The 27,421-nt window shown below is 45.8% G+C and overlaps 5 protein-coding genes across 5 annotated transcripts; 1 reads left to right on the top strand and 4 right to left on the bottom strand.

Moving 5' to 3' along the window:
• Nucleotides 1-6,372: 6,372 nt before the first annotated feature.
• J4E92_009220 (uncharacterized protein) lies at nt 6,373-8,648 on the bottom strand (the record flags this gene model as incomplete). Its single annotated transcript, XM_051500569.1, has 2 exons — nt 6,373-7,957; nt 8,017-8,648. 2 exons carry the CDS (start codon nt 8,646-8,648, stop codon nt 6,373-6,375), a joined length of 2,217 nt encoding a protein of 738 aa, XP_051349141.1.
• Nucleotides 8,649-9,244: 596 nt separating this feature from the next.
• Nucleotides 9,245-10,934, bottom strand: J4E92_009219 (uncharacterized protein; the record flags this gene model as incomplete). The annotated part of the gene is made up of 3 exons (XM_051500568.1): nt 9,245-9,585; nt 9,644-10,520; nt 10,569-10,934. The coding sequence occupies 3 exons, from the start codon at nt 10,932-10,934 to the stop codon at nt 9,245-9,247; spliced, it is 1,584 nt and encodes a 527-aa protein (XP_051349140.1).
• A 3,835-nt stretch (nt 10,935-14,769) lies between these two features.
• On the top strand, nt 14,770-16,143 carry J4E92_009218 (uncharacterized protein; the record flags this gene model as incomplete). Its single annotated transcript, XM_051500567.1, has 1 exon — nt 14,770-16,143. The coding sequence occupies one exon, from the start codon at nt 14,770-14,772 to the stop codon at nt 16,141-16,143; it is 1,374 nt and encodes a 457-aa protein (XP_051349139.1).
• Nucleotides 16,144-17,172: 1,029 nt separating this feature from the next.
• J4E92_009217 (uncharacterized protein) lies at nt 17,173-18,075 on the bottom strand (the record flags this gene model as incomplete). Its single annotated transcript, XM_051500566.1, has 1 exon — nt 17,173-18,075. One exon carries the CDS (start codon nt 18,073-18,075, stop codon nt 17,173-17,175), a length of 903 nt encoding a protein of 300 aa, XP_051349138.1.
• A 7,813-nt stretch (nt 18,076-25,888) lies between these two features.
• On the bottom strand, nt 25,889-27,073 carry J4E92_009216 (uncharacterized protein; the record flags this gene model as incomplete). Its single annotated transcript, XM_051500565.1, has 3 exons — nt 25,889-26,080; nt 26,130-26,690; nt 26,744-27,073. 3 exons carry the CDS (start codon nt 27,071-27,073, stop codon nt 25,889-25,891), a joined length of 1,083 nt encoding a protein of 360 aa, XP_051349137.1.
• Nucleotides 27,074-27,421: the final 348 nt, after the last annotated feature.

The following is a 27,421-nucleotide window of genomic DNA, read 5'->3' as shown; positions in this document are numbered from 1 at the left end:
CGACTGGAAGGCGCGCAAGGCAGAACTCGCTGTGGAGCTTACATGGCGGGTGGGCATTTCCTTTATCGGAACAATAGAATGGGCCTTTGACTCAGAATGCGGTCTGGTCCTGGTGGCAGGACTGACCGTGGAGTTGACATGGCGGGTACATATCGCCTTCATCGCCCAGTGCGGTTGCCAGGCTGCAACGCCACCCTGTGGCCCCCAAAGTGATTGCCTGTCAATAACAAGGTATCCAGTAGAAAGGTACGGATATCGAGCCTCGTCGCGAACCGGTGAGCGTTTGAGTACAGAAGTCAGCTCTTGTACCACCTCACCTACCGTTCAGGTGGCTTGAATTTAGCCCAACCCGTGTCAGCCACGCATGAAGAACGTGACGTGGTAGCTACTTCGGGCGAGTGGGCAACAGCTTTCTCCCGGGTTTGAACAGCTTGATATGGCATACCATCGATGTACTGGCGATGGCGCAGAGGTTCTTGATGGTAGGACGTTGAGACGTCCGTTGATTTTGTGGCATAAGGATGAGACTACACGGGCAGCGGGTGTGACGCAACAAATTCCTAGAGCCGAGGTAGATAAGCGCACGTTAATTCGTAGACTGTTGTATGCTATTGACATCGCGATGGTTGGCGCGCGTAAAGACTATTGTGGATATGTGTCTGTACGGATGCGATACTTCTCTCGTTCGTCATTGCGGGTGGGCCGTATGGAAAGCGGAAAACTGACTGCCTCGGCGTCTCCGGGCCTCCTCTGGGTCATCACAGTACCATGGGATGACGGTGGCGTAAAGAAGGCGTACAGGCAATAGAGATAACGCAGAGATGAAGACACGATGGATTGGTGGGGTGGGGGGGCGGTTTATCCTCGCACCGACACGTTCGACATTTCGTGGCGGCAACCGCGCCCGGCAAAGCGCGCCTGCCCATCACTGCACATCACGTGCTTCTAAACGACCAATCACCTGGGCAGCGAATCAACAATTTGCTTCCGATGAGCAGCAACTCCCAAAATTACTCAAGTTTTGAGGTCCGCACTACTGTTTTGCTGTTGAATAAAGACACAGGGCGAAATCTCAATTACGGCTCTTACAACTGAAGCAACATGGGGTGGAACCATGCTCTTATCAGCGAAATTCAACAGACCCTGAATAGAAGGAATCGAGCTCAGTACGGGCTGGAGTTATACCTAAGCAGTAATAGTGGTACATCACGTGCCCGATTACGAGCCGTCTGAGGCTTGGCTCCAGTTGAACCTCAATTCAAGACATGGGCGTCGCGCAGGTCGAGAAACTTATATCAATGACGTAAGGTATTCGATAAGACAAGCTTCGTAAGCGTGTTGCTCATAATGCTCTCATAATACATAAATAGGGTATCGTTTCCCTTGGTACAGCAGGTATATACAACAAAGATTTTCCCCATATCCAACAATGCCAAAACACCATGCGATGCAAACATTCCATAACAAAAAGACCCAAGGCGACATCGAAAATATCAGTTCAGACATGCGCCTTCTTCCTCCCTCTCTTCTCACCCTCCTTCCTCATGCGCCCCAGCCTGGTCCCGCTACCAGGAGGTTGGCTCGCCCTCCACCACGTCAGGGGTTTGATCTTGACATGCCACCCGCATTCCTCCACCGATTCGATTCTCTGTTTTGAAACGATGTTGCGGATCTGTTCCGTCGCAACGAGGGGCATGTAATGTCCTGGTGCGAAGAAGTCGCGTTCGGCGTCGCCCCGAAGCGCGGGACTTAGTCATGAGAAGAAGTACTTCGATTCGCGGAGACGCGATACGTCCCAGCCGCCCTTTTGCGGAACGGGCGGGAAGCTGAGTGGGATCCATACTTGAATCGTGCCCTGATCGTAAGCGACACGGGACGCCGATTTCTTCTTGGTCGCGTAGCGACCGCCTTGGGGGTCTTTTGCAAGATCCTCGGCGTCCTCTTCCACAATGTCCACCGTCGATTCAGTGGTGGTGACGGCGTCCTCTTCTTCACCCAAGGCCTCGTCCTTAACCTGTGTTTCCCTGTCGGCTGACTTCTTATCTTTGGTCTCACCAAGGAGACTGAGCCTGTACGAATGGAGAGCCTTGGGGTCTTGGTTTTCAAGCCAGATGCTAGTGGGTGTAACCATCTCTTCACCTTGCTTCCTCTTCTCGGGATCTTGACTATTTAGAAGCTCTTGCCGCTTAGCCTCGAGCGCAACTTCCTCGAATGAAGCATCTCCGTGGCGTGAGCCATTAGCTTTCGAAAGAATGCCCTTAGCTTGACGGCGCTCATGTCTCCACAGGGTAATCTTCCGACTAACGTCCGCGCCGATATGAAGGGTGGCACGGTACATAGCACCTGCATAACGCGCAGTAAATTCTGCAGCGAGACGGTCGACAATGTCTTCAGTGTGCATTCGCACAAAGGCATCGCGAAGGATAACATTGAGATTGGGGATGTCGGAAGCGTGTGTCCAGAAACTGTCGTGTACGGCGGCGAAGTCAAGACCCATCTCGCTGGCCTTCAATGCCGAGAGCAGCATGTGACTCGCATCGAGAGAGTGGATGAAGTTGGGCGGAAACGCTTGAAGCTGTTTGCGTTTGTCGACTTCATCCTGCTGAGACTTCTTGGCGACTGTAATGTCTTGGATCTTGGTCTTGATCTTTTGAAATCCATCTTTCCTGTAGGGCTGCACAATGGGCATCTTCAGTGGGGTAGTCCAAATGATGCTAGTCGTAAAACTCTCCATAGCCTTGTTGAGTTGCTTTAGTTGACCTGCAGAGACCTTTTGTGGCGCCTTGAATTTCGGATCGTACAATGCTCCAGAAGGGTCTGCGCCATCAAAGCGGTCTTTGATCCGTTTGATTTGCTCAGCAGTGATTGATGTCGTTATTCGCTCGCCGCATTCGCCAAGCCAGTATTGGATTTCTTGAGCACCGTTGAAGATCTTACCCAAGGCGTCAAAGATTTTGTAGGCAATGTACAACGCGACGCTTCCGAGCGAAGAAACCTGCTTTGTGGGCTCGAAGTTAGGGAACAAGTTGCGTAGCTCGTCTTGCACCTGCTGCTTCGCACCCATGAAGGTAACTCCATAAACATTGGTCATGACTGTTCGCTTCACGACTTTGCGTGTGATGTGACCGTTGATGAAGCAGGCTTGTGCTAATCCTTTCTCGGCGTCTTTTGCGACCATCTCTTTGACAAGTTCAGCAACACCAGTGTAGATATCCTGTGGTCTGTCGGAAGGCTCAAGATTGACCTGACGAGCACCGGCGTAGTCACCACCGAGCGCTGCGTAATGTTGGAGTCCGTTACATGTTCCATCTTGATGAACAGGTAATTGTGAAACAAAACGAGTCGGATCAGGCAGATCATGGGCGTTCTTCAGCTCCATGCAGCAAGACAAGCATTGCCATGGGTCTTCCGCCTGAGTCCACCACCGTCTGCCGCCCAAAGGATTTGTCGCAGAGTCGTAGATCTCTTCCAGATTATCCATGGTGAACTGTTCACGTTCTCGCAGACTAGCCTTATCGTAACCATAAAGGTTGGCAAGATGAATCTTGAGCCACTGTAAGCCGACAGTACCGAGCTCTTTGCCATTCGCAAACTTGAGGAGTCCTCTCGAGATATCGGATCCGATGTGATTGAGGATAGGCGGGATTGGATAGGCACGACCTCGGAAGTCGACGCTGTGCGGGAAGAATATCTGCTTTTCGTTCACGTATGCTCGTGCCGTCTCTAGCTGGAAGTTTTGGAAACACCGCTGCGAATGCAGACCACCCACGCTGTTCTCATATTCCTTCAGAGCCCTGCCCCACTTCGCCCGTTCCTGTAATGTGGCATCTCCAGAAGGTTCTTTGGGACGTTTGAGGTTAGTAACAGAGTCTTCTCCTACGAGAGACCCGATACTCTCGCCAGAGTTCCACGCCTGAGCCATGACCTCGAAGACAGGAGTGTTGATCTGCCAAGGTACACGACCGAGCACGTCCAGACCAGCCATGACTTTGTTCATGTCACCGTTTTCGATGGCTGACTTGGCATAAGCACGCTGTGCGCTATCACCCGCCTTTTGGCGCACGACCTTCTGCGGGATGGTGTAATACCCCCCATCTTCAAAACTGGACCATGGTTTGGGTTCTACTACCATTGGTAGCCTGACTGAATGGATGGCATGCACAGAATCGGTTCGTAACTTGGTAACGAGCTCATGGTGAGGCACGAGTAAGCCGAGCTTTTTGCCTTGATGATATCCGACTGCATGATGGAAGGCGGCCATATTACGGGACAGCGTCTTGCCAGTTCTGGGGTCATTTGCGGTCACAGTGAGGGTTGCGCTTTGAAGCAAAAGCTCTAGACAGAGAGCCCCAATCCGGGTTCGTACGGATAGTGGTATGTCGGCCTTTTCGATTTGATAGCTCATTTTCGGAGGTGCTGGTGCAGAAGAAGCCCCTTCGGTATCTTTAGTCTCTTTGGAAAGTTTCTCAACCAAATTCATCCTGGTCTGCTTGCGCTGCTTGCGGAGGAAAGCATCACGTCTCGTTTGTGACTCGGCGTTGAGGTAGTCTTGGACGTCAGTACCGATGGAAACAGACAGAGCGGCGACTTTGTAGGCGGAGTTGTCTTCGTCTTTGCCTTTTACTGCAGCCTGAGTAGCGCGAGCAACCGTGATTGCGGCCAACTTTTCAGGCCTGCATCTCTCCAGCCAAACACCGTAGGAAAGGGCTTCATCACGCGTCTTGACCTTTTCGGGATCGGACAAGGTGTCCTTGACGTTTGCAATGCGCTGCTTGAACAGCGGTACGAGGGCCAAGTACCAGCCGTACATGATGGCCTGTATGGGCTTGGAGTTCATAACGCCATAGATACCAATTTCTTGCATCTTCTCATCTTCTTGTTTCCATCTCTCAACAGCAGCTTCTACTCCATCCTGTTCTATCTTCAGTTGTCGTGCGTATGCGTAGGCCCTGTCCTTGTCTTCTTGGGTCCCAGGCATATCATGAGGGTAGGGAACGCTTGACCCGTCGTCGAACATGGTGAGGGCTTGCTTCAGCGAGTCGAGACCCATGCCCTTCTGCCTCACGGGTTTGATGGGCTGTGCTGGATTGGACACCAGACCGTGGTCTATGAGGTTCTTGCGACCGGAGGGAGTGGCGACGTGGAGGTCCTGGACCTCTTCGACCGAGGGGGGTTCGTTGAAGGACTCCGGTTGCAGTCGGATCAATAAGTCCCACTCCTCGTCGGAGAATTCGGGAGAGGCGTTGATCTGGTCGAGAACATGGTCGCCGTGTCTGCGTGCGGTTGCAATGTATTCCCGTACTGCGTTTTCCTGTGCGCCCTCTTCTAGGAAGCTCATAGCCGCCCGGATTAGGGTAACAAAAGTCTGCGCATTGGGCTGGATGCCCTTTGCGACCATGTTGTTCTTGTACCAGTCTTGGACTTTCTGCATGCCCTCGGCACTTGGATCCATCTGGTTGCTCTCGAGCAGCGTCTGCAGATAGACATTGTTGGCATCCAAGAGCTCTGCAGCTTCGGGATTGAAGACGGAGGCGAGGCGGGCGATGATGCTGGCAGCCCGGTCCAGGCGGCCAACCCGCAGACAGGCGTAGAGATTCTGGTGTAGCTCGATTGGGTCGGCACCGAGGCCGTAGACAGAACGCATCGGTGGGGATGCCGCTAACGTGTCACGCACGACGAGAGGATTTGTGGCGTCCCATGGCTGGAGCCGCGACAGCTCGGGCGATTGGAACTGGCGTCCCAGCGACAGCGCAAACGGGTCGAAGGGGAGGGCCGAGGGCGGTGGGGGTTGCATCTGCGCAGACGTGGCGAGGGAGCGTGTCTCGTGCCGTGACGACAGTGAGGTCGGCCGTTGCCGCTGCCGTTGCCGTTGGCTCGCATCATGTGGTGTGTGTGAAGTCTTGCGGGAGAGGGCTGGGCAGAGCCATGGCAGCGTCAATTGCTGCGACAGCGTCGAGGGCGTCGTGTAGGCATTTCTGCGGATGTTCCGTCCTAAGGCTCGTGAGAGCATGTCGTGGGAAGGAGCGTGGCGCGTGCAAGTCTACGGGGTATTAAACAGATAAGAAAGAAAGAAAACCTAGACTGCGCAACGCCAGAAGACAAGTGGAACGGACGATGCAGTGAATCGGGGGTATCAACTGGACGTCGAGTTGCCTCGCAGTTGAAGTTTCTCTCTCATGGAAATTTTGGCCGACCATCAGATCCATGCCCGCGTCATCACCGAAACGGCATCGCCCCACCTTGGCACCTTCCTCGCCACCCGAGCCACTAGCCACGGCCCTGCGCCTCTAGTACGAGATGATTACATAACACATCTGAGTCGAATGAAAGTGACATTATACACAATACATTGATACATTTGGGATGAACATATCATCCTTCTACACTTTGCCCTGTAGGTCTCGTGATCGTCCTCTCCCTCGTCGACGTCGCAATAGGTAGCGCGTCCTCAATCAACTTCTCCAACTCATCATCGATAGGCGCATCAAACATCTCCACCTCTCTCGCCTCATCATCCACCCAGTCACTACCGTCCTCGTCTCCAAAGCAAACCAAATCGCTAGCTTCGCCCGCAACAATCTTCTTATGCTTGCCTTTGGGTATCTTGCAGCCTCCAACCTCCGTGCGGAACAAATCGGCGTACTCTTTCGCCACGGTAGATATGTTTGCGGGAGCAATAAGTTTCCCGTCATAGAGAAGGTGGGGTAGGTGAGGTATCTCGGGGAGGTCGCCTTTGAAAGGCAGCGCTTGGTGGAGGGGCACTGAGCCTGGGATGACTGGCGGTTCGGGGTTTTGGGGTGGCTTGGGCGGTGCGTCGCCGCGCAAAAACGGTGCATCTGCCTCCTTTGGTATGGTTGGACTTTCTTTCCCGTTCTCAGATGGCGTCGCGGAGAATTCCTCGGGAATTTGATACAGCTCATTGTGAATGGTAACCAGTGCATTTTCCATCGCTGCAGGATACAGCAGCGAATAACCCCGCGCGCGCATGAACTCGAGCATGTACTCTGTCCATGCCGGAAGGGTCTCGGAAACCAGCTTTCCTCGAGACGTTGACTTGGCCGACTGCTGATGTTTCACAACACGGTTGCTGAGGAATGAATGCCATTCTGCCCACTTGTCCCCCAACAACAACACCGCATGGCTGTTCGGAGCCTGCCACATGTAAGGCACGCTCTTAGCGTCAGGATACAACTTCTTGTACCGATCCGTGTGCATGTCGCCGGTCGAAGGAGCCTCCAACTTCGTCTTGCCATCTAAGAGCATTGGTGGTAACTCCAGGCTCATGCCCAAGAGCTTTTCGTTATCCTCTGCGCCGTAAGTAGAGTACTTGTATTCCAATAACGCATACTTGACGAAGTGGAAGTACTGTGGCGAGAGCTGAGCCTGCGGTGAGAGCAGTAGCACGTGCGAATTGCCTGTGCTTGCAGGGTAGAACAATTCCAAGAAACGTATTGCCGATTCCTCTTGATCATGGCGATGGGTTGAGATGCGGCGTCTAATGCTCAGACCGCTTCCTGTCGTTGGGTTGTCACTCTTTGGGGGCCATTTGAACTTTTCAATGTGCTCTTTAACTGATACATCGAGCTCGGCTGGTAGCTCGATCGTGATTCGGGGCAGTGTCAGACCACTGTAATCAGCATCTTTGATCGACTCCAATAGTCGGAGAACACTGGATGAGCCCGATGGGACTTGTATCAGAATGTCTACGGTGGGATCGTGCCAGTGCTTGAGCGAGCCGGCGTCAAGTCGTGAAACCCAGGCAAAGTCCTCTAATCTATCCTTTGGTACTTCGACAAGAGGAATCTTGAGCGCGCCGGTTTTCGATCGCATGCCTCGCACGAAGAATGCGTCTTCAGACATCGAGTCGTCGATAACGACTGCTTGTGGATGCAGGAAGCTGTTGATGTGCGACATGGATCCCGTCACCGCTGTCTCGGCGCGTACATCGGTACTGTACCTATGAGCAGCCTTTGATCAGCACTGACTGTTCTTAAAGAGTCGTGCGGGTGAACATACTCTGTATAATCCGGTCGCGCATCATGCCACACGGCAGGACACTTGGCCTTGTCTATCCCATTTATCTCTAACAAATCTTCTATTGGTATGTCCTCCCTCCCCATGAAAGCCGCGTGTACGTGGTTCCTGTTCCATTGCGACATGTCGCACACCATCGGCAGAAGCGTCGAGACGCTCTTCAGATTCGACATCGCAAATAGTATGTTCCTGTTCTTCTTCTCGTAGCCACCCGTTGCCGAAGCGGACGAGCGCAGCGAGCTTGCGAGACGGAAGAAGCGTATCTGCCCATCGTATATATGCGGGATTGGATCTCCGCGTCTGGGTTTTTGTATGCCCGGGGGCGCTCCCGTAGGTTCGTCGTCGTTGCCGGTCGCGCCCGGCTTCTGATATGTCGATGAAATGGGTCGTCCGCGATATCGGTGTTCGACCGGCTCTTCGAGGTCGTCCGAGCTGCCATGGAAGGTGTAGTACAAGAGGCATAAGGCTACTATCGCGAGTATTATTCTTCTCCGTCGCCAGCGGAATGTGTGATTCCACAGTGACCAGCTAGAATGTCGCGCGGGTTTGTATCGGTGGTCATCGTCTTTCTTGCCCAGCTCTTCATCGCCTGGGAGCGTCGTCTTTCGATACATGGCGCCGCCAATGGAGTTCCGCTGTAATCACGCGTTGTACAAGACCTATCTCTCCACTAGCATTCATCCATGGCGATATCGGAGTAAATGTCGCGTGCGATTCTACCTGCGGGTGGCGGAAGATGTGTGAGCATGCGACGGGTTGCTGACCTCAGCTATCGGGGTAATATGGAGGGTCCCAAGTCGAGAGAAACGGATGCGCGTATCCTGAAATCATGAGAACAACATAACGGGTGGTGTAAGGTCCTTCCAAAGGTGTGTCGGAGGGAATGGAAGAGGACATCTGGAGTTGCGATAACCTCGATTCATTGTCCTCTCGGAAAGCACATCCCTGCAACGCATCATCCCGCTCGCTTGCAGCTGCCGCCACGTGCCGTCTACGCTACTGCGAACCCTCTCCTGCTTCCCTCACAACTGCCTTCTCGTCCCAAAATCACGCGAGAGCTGCCGCATCATCGCTTCCTCGACTGTCCGTATCAACGTGCTATTTACGATCATCACGCCGATTTGCAACACAGCTGTGGAGCTTTACGGACGCCAAAAGCCATTTAGATTAATCAATACGCCCACGCCGGACCAATCTATCCATCTACTACTCACACCTTCTCATGCTCAGCCAATCGCTCATCTGCCGCCTTCAGAGCTTCACGCAGTACCTGCTCATTCCGCGGCTTGAAAAGAATCTGATAAGGCCGGCACATAGTCACCAGACTGGTAGGGTCTGAGCTGCCCCGGACAGGATGCACGTCCACCTCCGACTCCGACACAAGCTCAAAGCTGTTCAGCATGCGCAGGAAAACGATATACAGCTCGCGATTGGCCAACAATGAGCCTGCGCACATCCTGTAACCGAGCCCGTATGTGTGCAAAGGTGCCTCCGGCTGCTCGAGCCAGCGCTCTGGGCGGAACTCGTCTGGGTCGCTCCAGACTTCGGGATCTGTTGTAGTCAGTATCGCTGTTCCTAGTGTAGATGGAGAAGACTGAGAATGGCTTACCCATGTTACACGCCCATGCGTTCAGATATATTGTACTACCAGCTGGGATGAGCTTGCCCTCGTACATTACATCCTTGATGGTCGCACGAGGCAGGGCCAGACGTAGTACAGTATAGTAGCGCAGACACTCTCTGACCAGTGCGACGATGTATCCGCACTTCTGGTCGTCATACGCATCCGCCAGCGGCTCGTTCTCCGAGTAAAACTTTCGAATCTCCCTGATGGCCTTCTCCTGGATGTCTGGTCTTTGAGCCAGCAACGCGACACTCCACTGCACAAGGGTCGTGATAGTGTCAAGACCGCCAGACAACATTGTCAGACTGATGGACGTCAACTCCTCCTTGTTTAGCGCGGCCTCTTTGTCCTGGATGATGTTCGCCTGGATACATGTCTTGTGGGTGCCTTTCTCCATCCGCTCGTCCAATTCGCGGTTCAACTTGGTCAAATAAACATCCCTCCGACGCCGATGCTCTTTCGCAGACTTTGTGCCAGAACTAAACGGGTTCAGCCTCAGCAGCGGAATGTAGTCTTGCAAGTTTCCAGTCGTACTACGAAACTTCGAGATGGCAGCTTCGACCTCGCATATCTCATGGAACATAGGGTCGTGACGACTGCTCATCCGCGTTCCCCAATTGAGAGTCAGTGCGAGAGAAAGAGAGAGGCGCTCGATCATGGGCATTGGGTTTATCCCAACGGTACCGGCCTGTCCTGACTCGAATCCATCTTTTACAAACTCCTTCGTTTCGAGATCCAGGTGGTCGATGTACGTCGCAATCGAAGGCTTGTTTAGTGCGGCAGCAGCGCCCTTTCTCCGTCGCTTGAGCGAATCGTTGAAGGGCGAAGTTCCGATGGTCGTACCAGCAGTGTTTGAAAGTACCTGACATCAGTCAGAGATATGTCAACATTCCCATTCCTCTCCACTCACCTTATGAAATGTCCAGAAAACCGGTCTTGAACTCAACGCCTGGCTGTTCCCACCGAAGATCTTCCTCGCAGCCTCAGCGCTGTTCACCACGATCACCGGCTCGTTCCCAAGCTGTATTTGATACACAGCTCCAAACGTCTTGCTCCATTCTCGATACTTCTCCGCCGCGTTGTACTTGATATCCGGGATATTCCCAACCAAAGGCCAGTTCGTCGGCCCAGTAAAGCCCTTGATCCGCCGCGAGTATCGCACATATTCGTTTCCGACAAGATAAGATATAGGAACAAGTATCAACAAGACGAACAGCGTGCGAACTGGATGATCTGCAAACTGCGATGATAGCAGCGGGAGGATAGTGGAGATCATGGTGTTCGCTAGTGGCGCTTGCCGAGACCAACGAGATGGTCAAAGGTTGGTGATGGGCCACGACGCGATAGTGGCCTTTTACTAGCAAGAGTCGGACATTCTATATATCTACCGTTTCTCGATCATGGCGGCTTCCCCGGGCTTGACGTGGACGAGGCCGGCTAATGCGGGGAAGAAGGTCCGCTGTTGGGGCCGCGGAATTAGGCGATAGGAGTGCGGAACTAGTGCGCGGGGGCAGCACTACGCCATTGTCTGTTGCTTTGAACATTCTTCGAGGACAGGTTGAAGTTGCCGCCTTCGCAATTTAGAACGGAAGTTATGTTTTCGAGCGCGCGACACGCTCGTGTTGGTTTACGCCACCGCTGTCTGCACTCAAGCTTCGCCCAAGGACCACGTCCCACATCTCCGCCTCTCGTGGTCGCATCACACCCATGACAGCCTCATAGTCATCCTCGAGCAGTCCTTCCAGATCAAGCCGCAGTCATGAATCACTCGACTCATACACTGAGGAAGCTGAGTGGCCTGGACGACACACGGCTCAACGTCAGTGCGCGAGGATGCCGTTGCCGTCTGTTACTCGACATGGTTGTCGCATGGGTTTCACGGACTCACCAACATGCTGATCCAACATGATCAAGACTTCTGACTCTCGCGTATGACTCTGGCAGCTGGACTCTATCACTCCACGTATCGCACACTCTTGGACATAGGCCGCAACTTGACCTCATCCATGAGAGAGAGTCATTTGTAGTGGATTCCGAGAATGGATGTCTACGCAGTATTTGCTGATCTGTGTGGTAATACAGATCGCGCAAATCGACTAAAATGGTGTTCAGCTCCATATACAACACCAATCTGTGACTCCTCGGGCATGACTTGAGTCTTGTACAATGTCGAGTATGACTGCAAGATGGGTAAGTGTCATAACCGCATCCAGTGGTATAAAAGGCTAGAAACCAGCGCTTCAATACATCTATTACCGATTTTATACAGTTACGATCCTCACCTCAACATGCATCCCGATGAACCATGGGACTCTGTCGAATTTGGCTTGGAGAAAGAGTGGCTCAAAGGAGAATTCAGCTACGATAGCCCGCCCGTTGATGGGAGAATGCCCAGGGAAGCGAACTTCTTCTTGATCTTTTATAAAGACACGGACATAGCCCTCACCTACCCCTACAAAGCATATACCATCGACCAAGGGGCGGCTGAACGTTGTTGCAGTTCAGACTTTACACGCGTCGGTAATATTGAGGCGTATCAAATTCCTGAAATTCCTGAAATCGAAGGTTCTGAGAGCGACTACCAAAAGATGATGAGAAAATGCAAGGAGCCCAAATTTCACGACTCTCTTGGAGTATGGGAGGAAGAACACAGGATGTCTAATGACTGTGAGTATCTCTCGTGTTGGCGCATGCCTAGGTTGACCCGATATCCTGGACTAACCGAGGTGAAGTACACAATTTGTTAGGAGGTGAAATCGAATCCGAACAGCGCGACCGCAATATCAAGGCTGCGTTGAAAAAGGGGATGGCCGTGAACGTAACAAAGCATCCAGAGACGGCTCACTTCTGGATCGGACAGTATAGTACAGAGTTCTGGGACGAGTCGACACGTCGCAAGAGAAGCGGTAAAGGGGTCACCACAGAACGAGAAATTGCCGATGCGATCTTCACGATGAAAAAGCGTGCATATCGCATAGAGGATTGGACTCTTTTCGGATATTTTTTGCTGCATCCAATCTATATCAATACGCATTGGTTTGGGAGAACGGAATTTATATGGAAAGAGCCTGAAGACCCTGAAGCAGACCTCATTCTATTTATGCGCAGCGACAACGGTAAGCCAGTAGTCTACGATCACATACGACATCCACTTACGCATAAAAGTCCAGCGGGAATTACAGAGACTGGAATTGGAGCACAAGTTCCCAAAACCGGAGAAAACCGAGGAGACTTTCCAGATGACCACTTACTTTGCTCACCAACGCAAGCTGGAGGCAAAACGGGCAGGGGGAGCCTGATATTGAGCGGGCTTCTCGAAGGGCTTTACTTCAGTGGGGGTTTCTTTCCATGTTTTAGCGTACTGTTCAACACAGTCGCTCTGCTGATACAAATGTACATTAATATATACACTGTTCTCATGTCATGGAGTGCAGCCGAAATTGCCATATCTGCTTCCTTTGATGCTTGAATGCCTTACTGAATTCTGGATTCGATGGCGTTATGCTCCGTCAAATCTTAACATGCAAGCATTACTCTCTAGTGTACTAGCAACACCTGAAATAGGATGATATGTTGCCACTAGCACTGCTTCGTATTAGACTATAGGTCCTTGTCAAGAAAGAAGCGAGACATTTCTACGAATTTTAAGGCACTACTCCGAAGAGGTATCATTTTGCAAAAGGGAAAATGATTGATGACGTGTATCACATCATTAATAGTGTGTACCGCACGGCGGACTACCTAAGGCACTGAATGTCTCTCTCGGACGGTCGCTCCATTGCAACGAGCGACTCACAACTTCCAAGATCCATACGTACCCATCCAATCAGGGCCTCTCGAGAAAAGAAGTATTGTCAACGCAAGCGCTTTAGAACGGTCGCCAGATCCAGGTCATCCCCGTGGAGGAATAGTGGCTTTTAGCGGCATGCCTGCGCGGAGATTCATACAGGCAATATGTGATAGCCAACGCATCAAGTATGGCGACATATGAGCTGCGGATGAACAGTCACCTTCACTGCATTCCACGGTCACATGGCCCCAAAGGTAGTTCGATGTCACATCAAGGCTATGCAAAGGTGAATACCACAGCTGGATAGTCCCACGCAACTGACGAAACGCCAAAGAGACGGAGAAGACGACCGGAGACGATCGCAGCGAATCACAAGAGCCTCGTTGCTAAGTCTGGACAATGGCATCGCCGCTCCGATGCGCGGCCCGCGACACGTGAGCAGCGCGGCACCGGAACGAGCTGATGTTCAAACACGTACCTGAGCTGCACATGGCACATGCAACAAACGTGTGGGGGTTTGAGGCCCCCGTCACGAACGCATTCCACATCTCCAGTAACCCCACGAGCTTCCAACGCACTGCCTGATCACAAGGCATCGCGAAAGGCCATGAGTATCAACGGGTATTTTGGGCGACGGACCGACACAGCGGTTGCGGTGAGCGTTCGTTCAATGTATAAAGCCCGGCTCTTCACGATATATGAAGGCACATTGATACGAGAGCTTTACATTCCCAGTCCTTCTTCACATTATCTCCGATCACATATTCCTACATATCAGCACCAATACCCCCTCTGATTTTCTTCTCTTCAAACCCTACATCACACTTAACACTCCGTACCTGCGAGCAGCATCAGCACTTACATGAAGGAATCTCCGCGCCAGGCGGAGAAGTCACTCCGCCAGAGCGAACACGAGCCTGGCGATACCTTTGCCGAACGGCATGTCTATACCCCGCTTGACGTCGAAGGCAATCGCAGCTACTTGAGAGAGGCCACACACAGTCCCCAGAACCCGGGATCATCGCATGGTTCCCGCGGGCCTTCCGGCCAACGCTACGGTCATGCAAACGACTTCAGCCAATCTTATATGTCGGATACCGGATTCGAAGCGGCCACTACCGTATCGCATATTCCACGTAGCGCCATGCAGACATCGCGATTTGTTCCCCACAGCGACAACAACCATCTGCGTGGCGTCCATAGCTACGTTGATCTGACCAGCCCGAGCTGTCGGGACAGCGAACTCATGAGCAAAGGTCCCGCGCATGCATACTCGATACATCAACGGTCTATCTCCAGGGAAGGCCCTTCGCTCGCGCCTATGCCGTCGACAGAACGTAGTAGCATGGCACCGCAGGCGGCACATCAGCTTTATGAACCGTTCCGAGGTCTTTTCAATGACTCCGGGCACGCGAAGGAATACCGACAGAACAAGATGCGGTTCAACCGTGAGCCATGGAGAGATCCTGCCACTGACCCGACTATCGAGATGGTTGAACGTGATCGCGATCGCAACGTAGAGCGCATCTACAACGCGATGGTCAGCGGCGACCATGCTAGAGACAACCCCAAATCAACCGCGCGGAAGAGGTGGATCGAAGAGCCACATTACCAGTCCGACTTGGTGGAAGCATACGCCCACAAGGTGTTCGACTGCCTGCTCGAGCAGGTTAGGAAAGGATTCCGCGGTTGGCAGCAGAACGATTATGTCAACGACGAGCGCAAGGGCGAGGACGAGGACAAGGACACCGACTGTGCCGGGCGGCTAGATAACATCGTCACCGCCCTCGCACAAGAAAAGTGCATTTGCGAGAACGTCATGTGCTCGGCGTGGCAGATCCGCATGTTTGTTAACGCACCTAAGGCATATTCCAAGCGTAAGGATCAGAACCGAGTGGGTAATAGCAAGAGGCCGAACGCAAAAGGTCACAGTGTACCTGATGACAATCCGCGTGCATCGAAGAGGTCTCGCACCAGCGCTGCTCCACGGACCGGACAGGCGCGTGGCCACTCTTCACCAGCTTCCGATTTACCGTTGTCGCGTGGAAACACACCGCAAGAGTCTTCGGTGCCGACAGGCTCACCGTACTTCACTACGCCAGTATCCCAGCGGATGACGGCCTTCAGCCCTCCGTCTAGGTTTCTAGCACCTCAGGCCCCGGCCATGCGTCCTCCACCTCGATCGTACCATACCTCCTTCGACCAACGTCACATCTCCGCATCGTCGCCTCCTATGCAGTCATCGCTCACACAAGCGCAGACTCCACAGGGTCAGCCTCTCTCACCGATCACCTCAATCTCACCTACTCAGCATTCGCCTTTCCCACCTCCGCCGCTGCCACGGAGCAGGTTCTCAGCTTCAGCTAGCCCCGACGACGTTAAGCCACCGAACAGGAACACAGACCCGTTCTTAAGTCCATGGGGACATGCAATTCGGTCAGACGCATCCTCTCATGACGTGTTCGCACCTTTAGATCCAGCTGGCAGCTCGGATTTTCCAGGAGTTGAGGACTGGCAGCATGGTGTGGAACCGTTCCCGCCAGACGACGCGTCGAGCAATGCCAACCTCTTCGCACAACATCCCGAGATGGGTGTTTGCCTTGCCGATATGGAGCTCTTGCCCTCGTTCACCGTGAACGATGTCGTAGGTGGGAACGTCTTCGACCCCTGGCAGCACCAGGACAGCGGGCACTGAATGTCAGGTACCCCCAGCAGCCGTCAGAGCCAGCCCTTATACCATGAGCACATGTCAACCTAGGAAGAACTTGAACAGACCTGGAGCCTACATCGGCGTATGTTACCTACTTTGCATGGTTCCATGTTAATGTAGGCTGCAGACCTGTTCAGACCTTTTCTTGTTTAAAGGGGGTATGCACTATTCTGGATGGCGGGGCGACATATCTTTGCATTCGCAAGCGCTAGGAGACGTACCTTGAACTTGCGGTGGTTCTTCCCGACCTTCTTTCCTCTACTTGTTGACCACCTGGGTAGTGTGGCAACTAGTCCCGATTGATTATTTCCCAGTATACGTTGGCGCTGTACGACTTTGTGGTACTGTTTGTAATTGTTGCTTTGTACATTATCTTTTGTTGTCCAGAGTCGTTCAGTAATGAAGATGGGGAGCTTTGGCGACGTTGTAGTTAGAGAGTGGACTTCGGTCTTGGAGACGTTATTCGCGGAGCTGTGGAAGCTCTATTCTTATGTTGTAACCTATTATTAGCTCGTAGTTTAATGAATCGTAAATACTAAACCATTCGTTCCGCAGCCATACAATGATACATTTGGATCGTGGATGCGCATGCGAGAAAGGTCGTGGATTTGACAAGTGCCTAGGTGGCTGACACGCCGGAGACGCGTCGCGTGTTTTCGGTGATGGTGACGTCATTGACAGAACCGCGAAACCGATAGCTCTCTTGCCCAGCCTCCTCATCTTTCCTGAGGATGAATCAGCCAAGTCTGATCACCATTCGCGCAGGTGTAAAGCTCCATCTCGTCACCGATACTAACAAATCTTAAAAGTTGATTAAGAGATGAAGTAGAGGGCAAATACATCACAAGCAACACGTTTCGACAAGGTTTATAGCGCCGCGCAAGGCGAGCAAATATGTGCATCATTGAATTGTATATTTACAACAGAATCGAACAGTAACTCTAACCATCTCCCCCTCTCTACACAAGAAGTTTTGTATGTCGTACCTATCGTACAAGCATCCGTCTAAGCGATTTAGACGCGGAAAGCACGGGGGTGAGCGCGCTGGGCAGCTACCATGCGGCGGACCTTGTCAGCGACACCGGTGCCAGCGTTGGCGCGGAGCCAGGTGATGAAGGTGTCCATGGTGAAGGACTCGGGGAGGCTGGAGTCGGAGCCAGAGTCGGAACCACCGGTGGCGACAGGGGTGGCGGCCTCCTCAGCGGCGGTAGGAGTGGGGGTGGCAGTGGCCTCAGGGACGGTGCTGGAGGGAGCAGCAGAGCTGGCAGCCGGGGCGGAAGCGGCAGGAGCGCTGGGCTTGGGAGAAGCTGAAGGCGCGGGGGCAGAGCCGTTGCCGGAGCCGGAGCCACCACCCATGGTGAAGTCAATGCAGGACTCGTAGGTCTGGTCGATCTTGGGGGCGTCCCAGAACCACTGAATGACACAGTCACCCTTGTTGGCACACTCCTTGCTGACATCGGGCATAGTGATGTCGAACGAGGTCCAGTCAGGGTGAGCAGACATGGGAGAGGAGGTGAGGGCGTATTCGTCCCAGCTGATGAGAGGCTCGCCGATGACCTTGTCGGTAGCGATGTTGACGATGGAAACGTTGGCGACACCGTCGTGAGGAGCACGGATCTCAACCTTCATAGGAATGACCTGGCCGGCGGTGTACTCGAAAATCTCGCCAGCATCGGTGAATGGCACACCCTTGCATTGCCACGGGCGGCAGTCGGGGTGGTCACCCTGTCCGAGGTTCTGAAGAGCACCCTGGACATTTCCGTAGTGGTCAGACGACTGGGTGTTGTAGAACTGGTCACCACAGGCAGCCTTGAGGCCATCACCGGGCATACGAGGAGCGGGCTCGCTGATGAAGCCGTGGGCGGCGACGGAAGAGGCAAAGCCGGCAACGGCGGCGGCGACAGTGTAGGACTTCATTGTGATTGTTGTTGGGTTGTTTGAGAAGAGCGAGAGTTGCTGTATAGATCGACGGAAGACTAGCTTCGTGAACGAGTGTGATGAATGAATGTGGTGTTGAAAAGAACGTGAGGTCTCGGACCTAAGATGCACAAGGAAGCTGTGGTTGGAAGTGAAGAAACTGTTGTTTGATGGAGGAAACCCAAGAGTACCAAGATACCTATATACGATACGGCGGCATGGCACTATTCCTGTTCACCACTCAATCTGTGGGCCGTGTCATTAAACATGCGAAACAAGTGACCGATGGATTGCAGCCTCGAACAGCGCTTACTGTGCCCCCGATTCAAACGACTCCCACGCCCTGCCTGTTCCTGAGATGTCAGACGTGGCGTGGGTCCTCTTGTCATGCTTGAACCGGTTCATCCACCAGTCACAGGAAGCCCTGTTGTGACTAAGATCGCAGGGTGCCGTTCGATACTGCAGGCCAAGCAAACATGTTCCCGCGACAGCGGCCACCATGCCTGTTGACAGGAAACCAACCGGTTCTCGTAAGTGGCTAACCCTAGAAGGCAGTATAGACGAACCGTCCTACCTGGTAGAAGCGCCCATGATCCTGGGTTGAAACGGTCGCGAGCGTACGGTGGGTTTCAGGTGCTCCGAGGCTTAATGCATGCGATTGTGGCGCTCCCCACCGACCTGGTCGGCCATATTGCAGGATCTTCAACTGCGTCATGCCTATCGATACCGCGCGCTACCATTTCTGCGATGCATTGAACGCCATATGAAGAGATCGAAGAGTTTTTGTCCTGCGTTGGATGAAACCAGACTGAACCGGTGGCAGTGGCTTGGTCGGAAGGCGGCTTCGGTCTGCGCTAGCCTTCGGAAATTGGTGGAGCCGCCCAATCTCGCGTGCGACGATGCTGAGTCGCCTCGATCCTTCTTCAACACCACGAGTTTATCTCCGAGGTTATGAAAAGCTCAGTGAGTGGAGATCGGTGTCCGGTCCAGGTGTCAGTGCTGTGTGTGTCTGGTCGATGCGAAGTGCTCGCATGTCATGCACAGCGGACCTGAGTCCTTCCCATGCATCGTTATTGTACCTTTGCGGCGTCGGAGACCGAATCACTATGCGGTGATTAAAGGCGCCGCATTACTTTGGAAATGGCGTTATCAGACAGTATACGCTGTGTAGGAATACTGCCATGGGTGGACCGGATACCGCAAAGAAGGTCGGTTGATCTTGTGTTTGATACAGAGTGGCTCCTAATGCGAAGGTCTCGCACGCGGTCGGCCACAACCTGCCCCTCTTCATGAAGGCCACACAAGCTCTGCGAACTTCGAATAGCTTGTCTGCTCGTAGACTTCTCAAAGACATGGGGTACACCGTTGCCGAGAAAGCTTAGCCATATCTCTTTATAGCCTTGGGCCCTCAAATATACCCTCACCTTCCATCGTAACGTAGCGATCAGCATGCGGGTTCGATTAGCTTCCGCATCTACCACCGACCTGGACATCGACTAGTGATCATGGCGATGCCGAGGCATACGATCAACGCCGAGTGACGGATAAACAGCATGAAAGAGACCACCGAGGGTAGCTGGTTGTATTGCGCATTAATTGGGATTGTTCACTCGTTTATGTTTCTGTAACTTACTAAACACTAAGTTTTTAGAATTCTAGAACCCTAACTTTTTACTAATATTTTTATACTAATTAATTTATAGTAGTAGCCTTTAACTACCTTAGCTAACTAAATATTTATACTTATATATAAATAGTTTAAAATAGCTAATATAGCTACGCCTAAGAGTTTACTATACTTAGTATAGCTTTTCTAAACTTAATAAAATAACTTTAAGAGCTTAGCTTATAAAAATTTATATACTTTTAATAAGAAATAATAGTATAAACTTAATTATACTATAGCTCTTATTAGTAAAAGTATACTATTAAGATACTAAGCTATTTTAAATACTATTTACTAGCGTATTTAAATAAACTAAAAGGCTACTAAAACTTACTATAATATTATTTAGAACTTAGCTATAGCTATTAATAGCTATTTAGATTATTTTACTAACTTTACTTAGCTTTTTATTACTAAAGAACTCTAGAAATAGATATTAAAAGCTATTTACTTATTATTTAACTCTTTACTAGTCTCTAGAAGTAATACTAAGACCTTTACTAGTTTATTTTACTACTTCTAAATAAAGATAGTAAAGACTTTAAAAATTTTTATACTTTTATAAAGAAGCGCTACTAAAATAAAAGTAGTACTAATAGTAAAGCTAGTACTACGCTTTATAGCCTATCTACTACTTATAAATAATTATATTTTTATTACTTTTAGGCTAGTAGTATATATATAATAAGCTTCTTTATTTACTATATATAAAGCTATTATAAAGGCTATTAAAAATAAAATTACTTTATTTAATATACTTTAGGCTAAGACTATAAAAACTAGTTAGACTATTATACTTTATAATAAAGATATTAAAGCTTATTTTATAAACTAAAAACTATATAAACTTATAATTAAAGTAGTTAAAAGTAAAGATACTAGGCTTTCTAAGCGCTAGGTTAACTATATAGTTTAAGGTATTAATAGCTACTATAGATTAATTATAAATAGCTTTATCTCTACTTACTTAACTAAAGTTTATAATAAGGTACTTTTATAGACTAGAGTATAATCTATAAGTATTTAACTATTATAGTATAGCTTTTAGAAGAATAAAAGAATTATATAAATTATTTCTTTCTTTACTCTAGTTTATACTTTCTATCTATTTAGCTAGAGTAACTATTTAAAGAAAATTTAAAAGAACCTACTTATTTTACTATATAACTCTAGCTATTAAGAGTATTATAAGATTATAAACTATATAAAAGTAGTCTACTATTCTAAGTATAGTAAGCCTATAGCTATATATAAAAAACTAATTAAAAGCTACTAAAATATACTAAAGTACTTTAACTACTATAGCTTTTATAAAGCTATTTACTCTAACTATTTAGTAGCTTTATTATAAGTTAATAAATAAATAGTATACTTTATAAAAAAAATACTAATAACTATAAGATAGTTTAGTTAATATATAATATTAGTAGCTACTATAGTTATAGTAATACTACTAATAAGCGCCTTTAAAGAAATACTTATTAATATTACTACTAATAATATATCTAGTTTTCTAGTATAAAGTACTACTATAGTAAGTATTAATAAAAGAAGCTATTCTATAAGTACTACGCCTAGATAGAAATTAATAAGTAAGTCTAAAGTACTAAAATCTTCTAAGCTATAATAATTAGTAGCGCTAATATAAGATCTTAGCTTTTACTAACTTTCTACTAAAAGCTTTAAGCCTAAAAACTCTAAGTATACTAACTTTTTCTTAATAGAATATATAGACACTAAAATAAGTATAGATTTAAACTTATATTAAAATAGCCTTTAAATAATAATAGTAATTACTTATAAAACTATAATAGCTAGCTTTAAATTTACTAGTCTAATATAGCTAAAAGCTTACTTTACTATATTTCTACTCTTTAACTTACTTAGAACACTAAAATTAATATTATTTATATTTAAGAATCTTTTACTATAACTAGTACCTAGACTTCTATCTATTTAAGCTACTATATACTTTCTTTAGTAATTAGCTAAAATAACTCTAAAACTTAAAAATATAACTACTTATAAGTTCTAATCTATATCTAAAAAGTCTTTAGCTTTAAAGCTAATATTATATAGCTTTATTTTAGTAAAAACCTTTTATAGATTAAGGTTAATAGATACTTTATTTTAAATTTCTACTAATAATCTCTAGATAACTTAATATTATACTACTTAGTCTCTTTAACTTTTTCTTTTAATTATCTTATTAGAGAGAACCTAAACGCTTATTATAAACTTTTTAAGCTAAAGTCTATTACTATGTATAGTAGATTAGAAGTTACTTACTAGGCTAGTTAAAATAATCTTCTTTTTATTAGAGAACCTAAAAAGCTTACTTATTACGCTAAGTATATTATTAACGTTTTCTTTTTAAATATTCTTTTTACTAGAACTTTAGTATAAGCTACTTTATATTTAAGATCTAACTATAATACTCTAGTAACTATTTTATTTAGCTATAGCTAATAAGTATTAGAATAGTATTACTATTATGTCTTTAACTATAACTTACTCTAGTTTACTAAGCTAGTTAAACTAAATCTTATTAGTCTTAGACTTATTAGCTATAACCTAATAGTATAATAAATTAAGAATAGTATAGTAGATATTACTAAAGCTATAAATAATACTATTAAAGTTACTAGTAAGCTAGCTTATAAATTAAGCTACTTAGCGCTCTAGTAGATAGATAAATACTAGGCCTTATATAGAGCTTATATTAGAAATAAAGCCTCTAATAGTAAGCTACTTTCTAATACTACTAAAGTATTTTTTACTAAAGTTAGAAAAGCTAAAAAAAGGTACTAGTAATACTATATTAATTTTTATACTTCTAACTAGAACTTTTATAAGCTAGTTAGATAGTATAAAATAATATATAACTAAATAGATACTTTACTAATTATTAATAGCTAAACTTTTACTATATCTTTAAAGAAGGCTAAGACTCTATAAAAGGCTATACTAAACTACTTTTTAGTAAAAGATAATCTTTCTAAGCCTTTACCTTTTATAGATAAGTTATCTAATAAGTATTTACTCTAGAATACTTATATTTTAATAGAAAAAGTTAAAAAGAGTATAATTAGCGTCTCTAGTACCTTCTCTAGGCCTAATAAAATTACTATTTAATTACTTAAAGTATACTAGTTATATATTAAGTACTTTATATACACTATTTACTAAGAATATTTTACTAAAGCTTATTATAGAGATATATAAAGTAATGTAAAAATAGCTATAATTCTAAAGATTAGAAAGAAAGATAAGTTTTCTTTCTACTTAATAAAACTTATTACTTTTATATTATATATAAGTAAAAGTCTTAACTAAATTATTATAAAGTAGATAGTTTATATTACTATAGCGTATAATATTCTTAGCTTATAGTATAGAAGTACGCTATCTAAGCGCTTAGCTATAAACTTAGTTACTTCTTTTATCTATAATATAGAAATAGCCTAGTCTAGATATAAGTATATATTTATAGCTACTATAGATATTTAAGAAGTATTTAATATACTACTTAAGAATTAGTTTCTTTAATAACTTAAAGAGTAGAGCTAGCCTTTAATTCTTAGAAAGCTTATTTAAAAATTTTTATTTAATAAAACTATTTATATAAGACTAGAAAACGCTACTACTCTAGTCTACTTTATACACTATAAAATACTCTAAGAATTACTACTATTACTAGTTTTATATACTTTCTATCTAGCTAAACTTTTAAACTAAAACTAATAATTACACTTTAAGTATACTAATAATATCTATATTTATAGAACTACTTATTCTTTAGATAAGAGTACTATATTACTAGCTTTTAATTTAAAGTCTATTAATAAATAAAGAGTAGTAAATAAAATTATATTTACTCTTAAAAAGACTAAGCTAATTTACCTAATAAGAAAATAAAGCCTACTTTCTTTCTCTATCTAGCTTAATAATTAAGAAATTTATACTATCTCTTTTAAGGTAAATAGTAGCTAGGCTACTTTTTACTAGCTAGAGGTTTAGTTTAATAAAAAGCTAACCTTTAAAACTTATATTACTAAATAAGTAGTAGTTACTTAAAAGATTTTCTACTACCTTTAAAGTTTTATAAATACTACTTATAGTCTATCTACTATATTTCTTTATAAAGTAGTTATAATTTATATTATACTATTATTATTTTATAAAGCTAAAGCGTAGTATAAAGAAAGAATAAAGAACTTATAAATTATTAGAGCTTCTTAAGAGCTTATAGTTAGTATTTATATTAGATAGTATTTAGCTATAATAAACTACACTATAATAACTACTATAAAAGCTATACTACTAGTATAGTAAACTATACTAAACGCTATTATACTAAGAGAAGCTACTATACTATTTATAGTAGTAGCTCTAGAAGAGATTAAGCTCTAATAATTAGTATACCTACTAAGTATAAATAGTTTCTATTTACTAGTAAATAAAATTATACTACTTTTTATTTAATAGAGTAGAGGCGCTAAAAGTTACTAACGCTTTTAATCTAAAGTCTAATAAATAGTTTAGCTTCTACTTACTATCTCTAGACTAATCTTAACTAATATTTAATATTTCTTACTAAGCTTATAAGAAAACTCTACTTTTAGCTAAGCTAAAACTAAAGCTATAGCTACTTTTATAGTATAGTAGAAAGCTCTTAGCTTAATAATAGTAACTATCTTCTTAGATAGCTCTAAGTAATAAATTAAAAGTTAAAAGACTATAACTTATAGATACGCTATTTACTAAGACTAAACTAAATTAATAACTAGCTAGAGCTTATTATATTCTTTTTTTTATATATTTAATATAGAAGTAATAGAGGCTTATAAAAGTTTTAAATATATAGTTTTTCTTACTCTACTTAGCTACTAGAAGATTATACTCTATATTAATAGTACTTTTATTATTTAGAGTATTTAAGAATAAGTACTAGTATTATTTTAATAGGCTTTCTTATAAATATATAGTATTATAAATACTTATAATATATAAGTATAGTAAGTACTTAGATATACTAGTATCTTTAAAAATAAACTAGTAGACTAAATAGTAAATAATAAGACTAAAGACTTATATTTACTATTTAGTTAAGCTAATAACTCTATATACTTAGGTATTAAATTAATTAGTTAGAGTCTACTAGAATAAGTCTACTAATACTAGTAAAATACTAAAAGAGATAAACTATTTACTTAGTACTTATAATAGTAACTATCTTACGCTACTAGATAGCTACTAACTATACTAACTTTACTTTAGTACGTACTAGCTAAAGCTTTAATAATTTACTCTAAGTATAAAGACTTTACTTAGTATTACTAAAAATTTAACTATAAAGATATAACTTTAAAATATATTTATAGTAGAGCTAAAACTTCTAAATATATTATTTTTTATAAAAGAATGTAAGTAAAATTTTAACTTTAGTCTTTTTAACTAGATATTTTCTTTAGTATATAAAATAAAAAGCTTAAGTACTTTAAAGAATTAATAAGCTAGCCTAATAAATTTATATTCTTTATTAAAGTAATAAACTACTATAGTAGTATAATTATACTATAAATTTACTTAAATTTTACTAGAACTTACTAAATTTCTTAGTATTTTTTAGTAAAGTACTAGTAGCCTAAAAGCTACTATTACTTACTTTTATTTACTATTTTCTTATTATTTTATATTTATATTTACTATTTTTTATTTATTTTTATTTAATATAGTAGTAAGCTACTTTAATACTACTAAAAGGTAGTATTACTACTAAATATAATAAGTATAAGAGGTACTTAAAAGCCTTTCTCTTCTTTTTAATATATATATATACTCTAGAATAGGCTTATAAAGTAGTATATAACTACTATAACTTCTTAGTAGTACTTACTAAAATACTTTTTAGAAGGTTATAATATTAGCGTTAAACTAATATTAATTAATTAATTAATGTTTCTGTGACTAGTGTTCAAATTAGAGATGCCCGCACGTGCGCAAGGCGCGCTACCGGCTGGTTTCGGTAAGCGCGTCATGCCCAGCCATCCATTCAGCCACGGGTCAACCATCCATCTGGCTCTTCACCCTCTTCACTGAACTTGCAGGTTCACACGAGATATAACAACGGTTTATCATCGCTAACTATGCGTCGCTGACCCGCCAGACAAGACGCTCCATGCTCGCTTCTTTGCGCCTCAGCATGTCCATCGCCTTCTGCGCCCTCTCCAGCAGCGTCGCGCCCTCAACGATGCGTTGCTTTTGCGGAGTCACAACACCATTCTTCAACAAAGTTGGCATGATGTCGGGCTGAAGATGATATTTGAAGAACTCATTCTGTGGAGTGTTAGCTGCGTTTCTTTGACAAGAAATCGGTAAAACTCACGTCTTGATAGAAATGTGTACGCACGCCTCTCACATCGACCCCGTCATTCCACTTGGCCACTTTGCCCACATCCATCTCATACTCTGGATCCTCAGTTTCGGTCGAGTCGCGCACGACCACGGGTAGTAGTATGGCGACCTTGGAACCCTTCTTCGCCAGTTTGGCGATGGGTGCGATGCTACCCTGGAGGCTGCCGATGCAGTCATAGACCAGTGGAACTCCGCGGTCACCACCAGACTTCAGGATAGACTCAACGACATCTGGATTGTTATAATCAAACACCTTGTGCGCGCCAAGGATGCGTAGCTTTTCGTGGTGTTTCTGAGACGCTGTCGCCAGAATGTTCTTGTAACCGTAGTAGCGCAGAATCTGGATGGCGAATTGACCCACTGACGAGGAGCCACCCCAGACCAATATCGCGGAGTCGGCATCGTCAGGCACGTAATACTCAGGTTTCGGCCAGGGTATTTTGAGGCCCAGGTCTGTCGTGAGAGAGTGGAATACGGTTACGAAGTTATTCGGAAGCGTTACAGCCTCCATTGGAGTGAAGCCTTCAGGTAACTAAAATACTTTAGCATTCCGATGACAGATGAGCAAAATGCAGTGTAGCTTACCTTGGCCAGAAGCCATTCGTCTGTAGTGCAGAATTCCTGATAGGCCTTTTGAGCTTGGGTCTTCCAGGTAAAGCCGAACACCTTGTCTCCAATCCTCAGTCTCTTGGTTCCCGCTCCTACTTCGACCACGGTACCAGCGACACTGTCACCAAGGACCTGAGGGTGCTTTACGAGTAAAGCCCCGTCGTTTTGGTGCAGATCCAAGGGCGTAGAAGCAGTCCACTCAACACGAAGGCGGACCTGCTGCGCTTCCGGAATTGTAGTGGGAACTTGGATGATCTCAAGAGGCGCCTTCTTAGCCACTGTTGCGACGGCGGAGTGGGTAGACATGGTGAGCTGATGACAAGTCCTGACTTTGAACTGAATGTAGAAGATTGTCAACGAAGGTTGAAAAGGAGACACGGCTATTCTGCTCAATGCAATTCTGCAGTTCCTACCCCTACTTATACTTTCTCAATGTTCTCTTCCGCATCCTGAGTATTACAAATGCTAGTCGCATCTACAGACGCTAGCAAATATTTCCAAATTGGGGTTAGTTCCCATTCTTCGGCGAGATCGCACCAATCACGACAAAGGAGGAAGAGACGAATCACAACACGAACAAGTGATGCTGTAATCCGAAGTTCTGGTGGATGGAAATGGATGATATTACTTTGTCTGGTCCATAGTTCCAGTTCA

This window comes from Alternaria infectoria (assembly GCF_024043175.1).
Source record: "Alternaria infectoria strain BMP 0036 chromosome Unknown scaffold_22, whole genome shotgun sequence".
NCBI lineage: Eukaryota > Fungi > Ascomycota > Dothideomycetes > Pleosporales > Pleosporaceae > Alternaria > Alternaria infectoria.
This window is presented reverse-complemented; position numbering and strand designations above follow the sequence as displayed.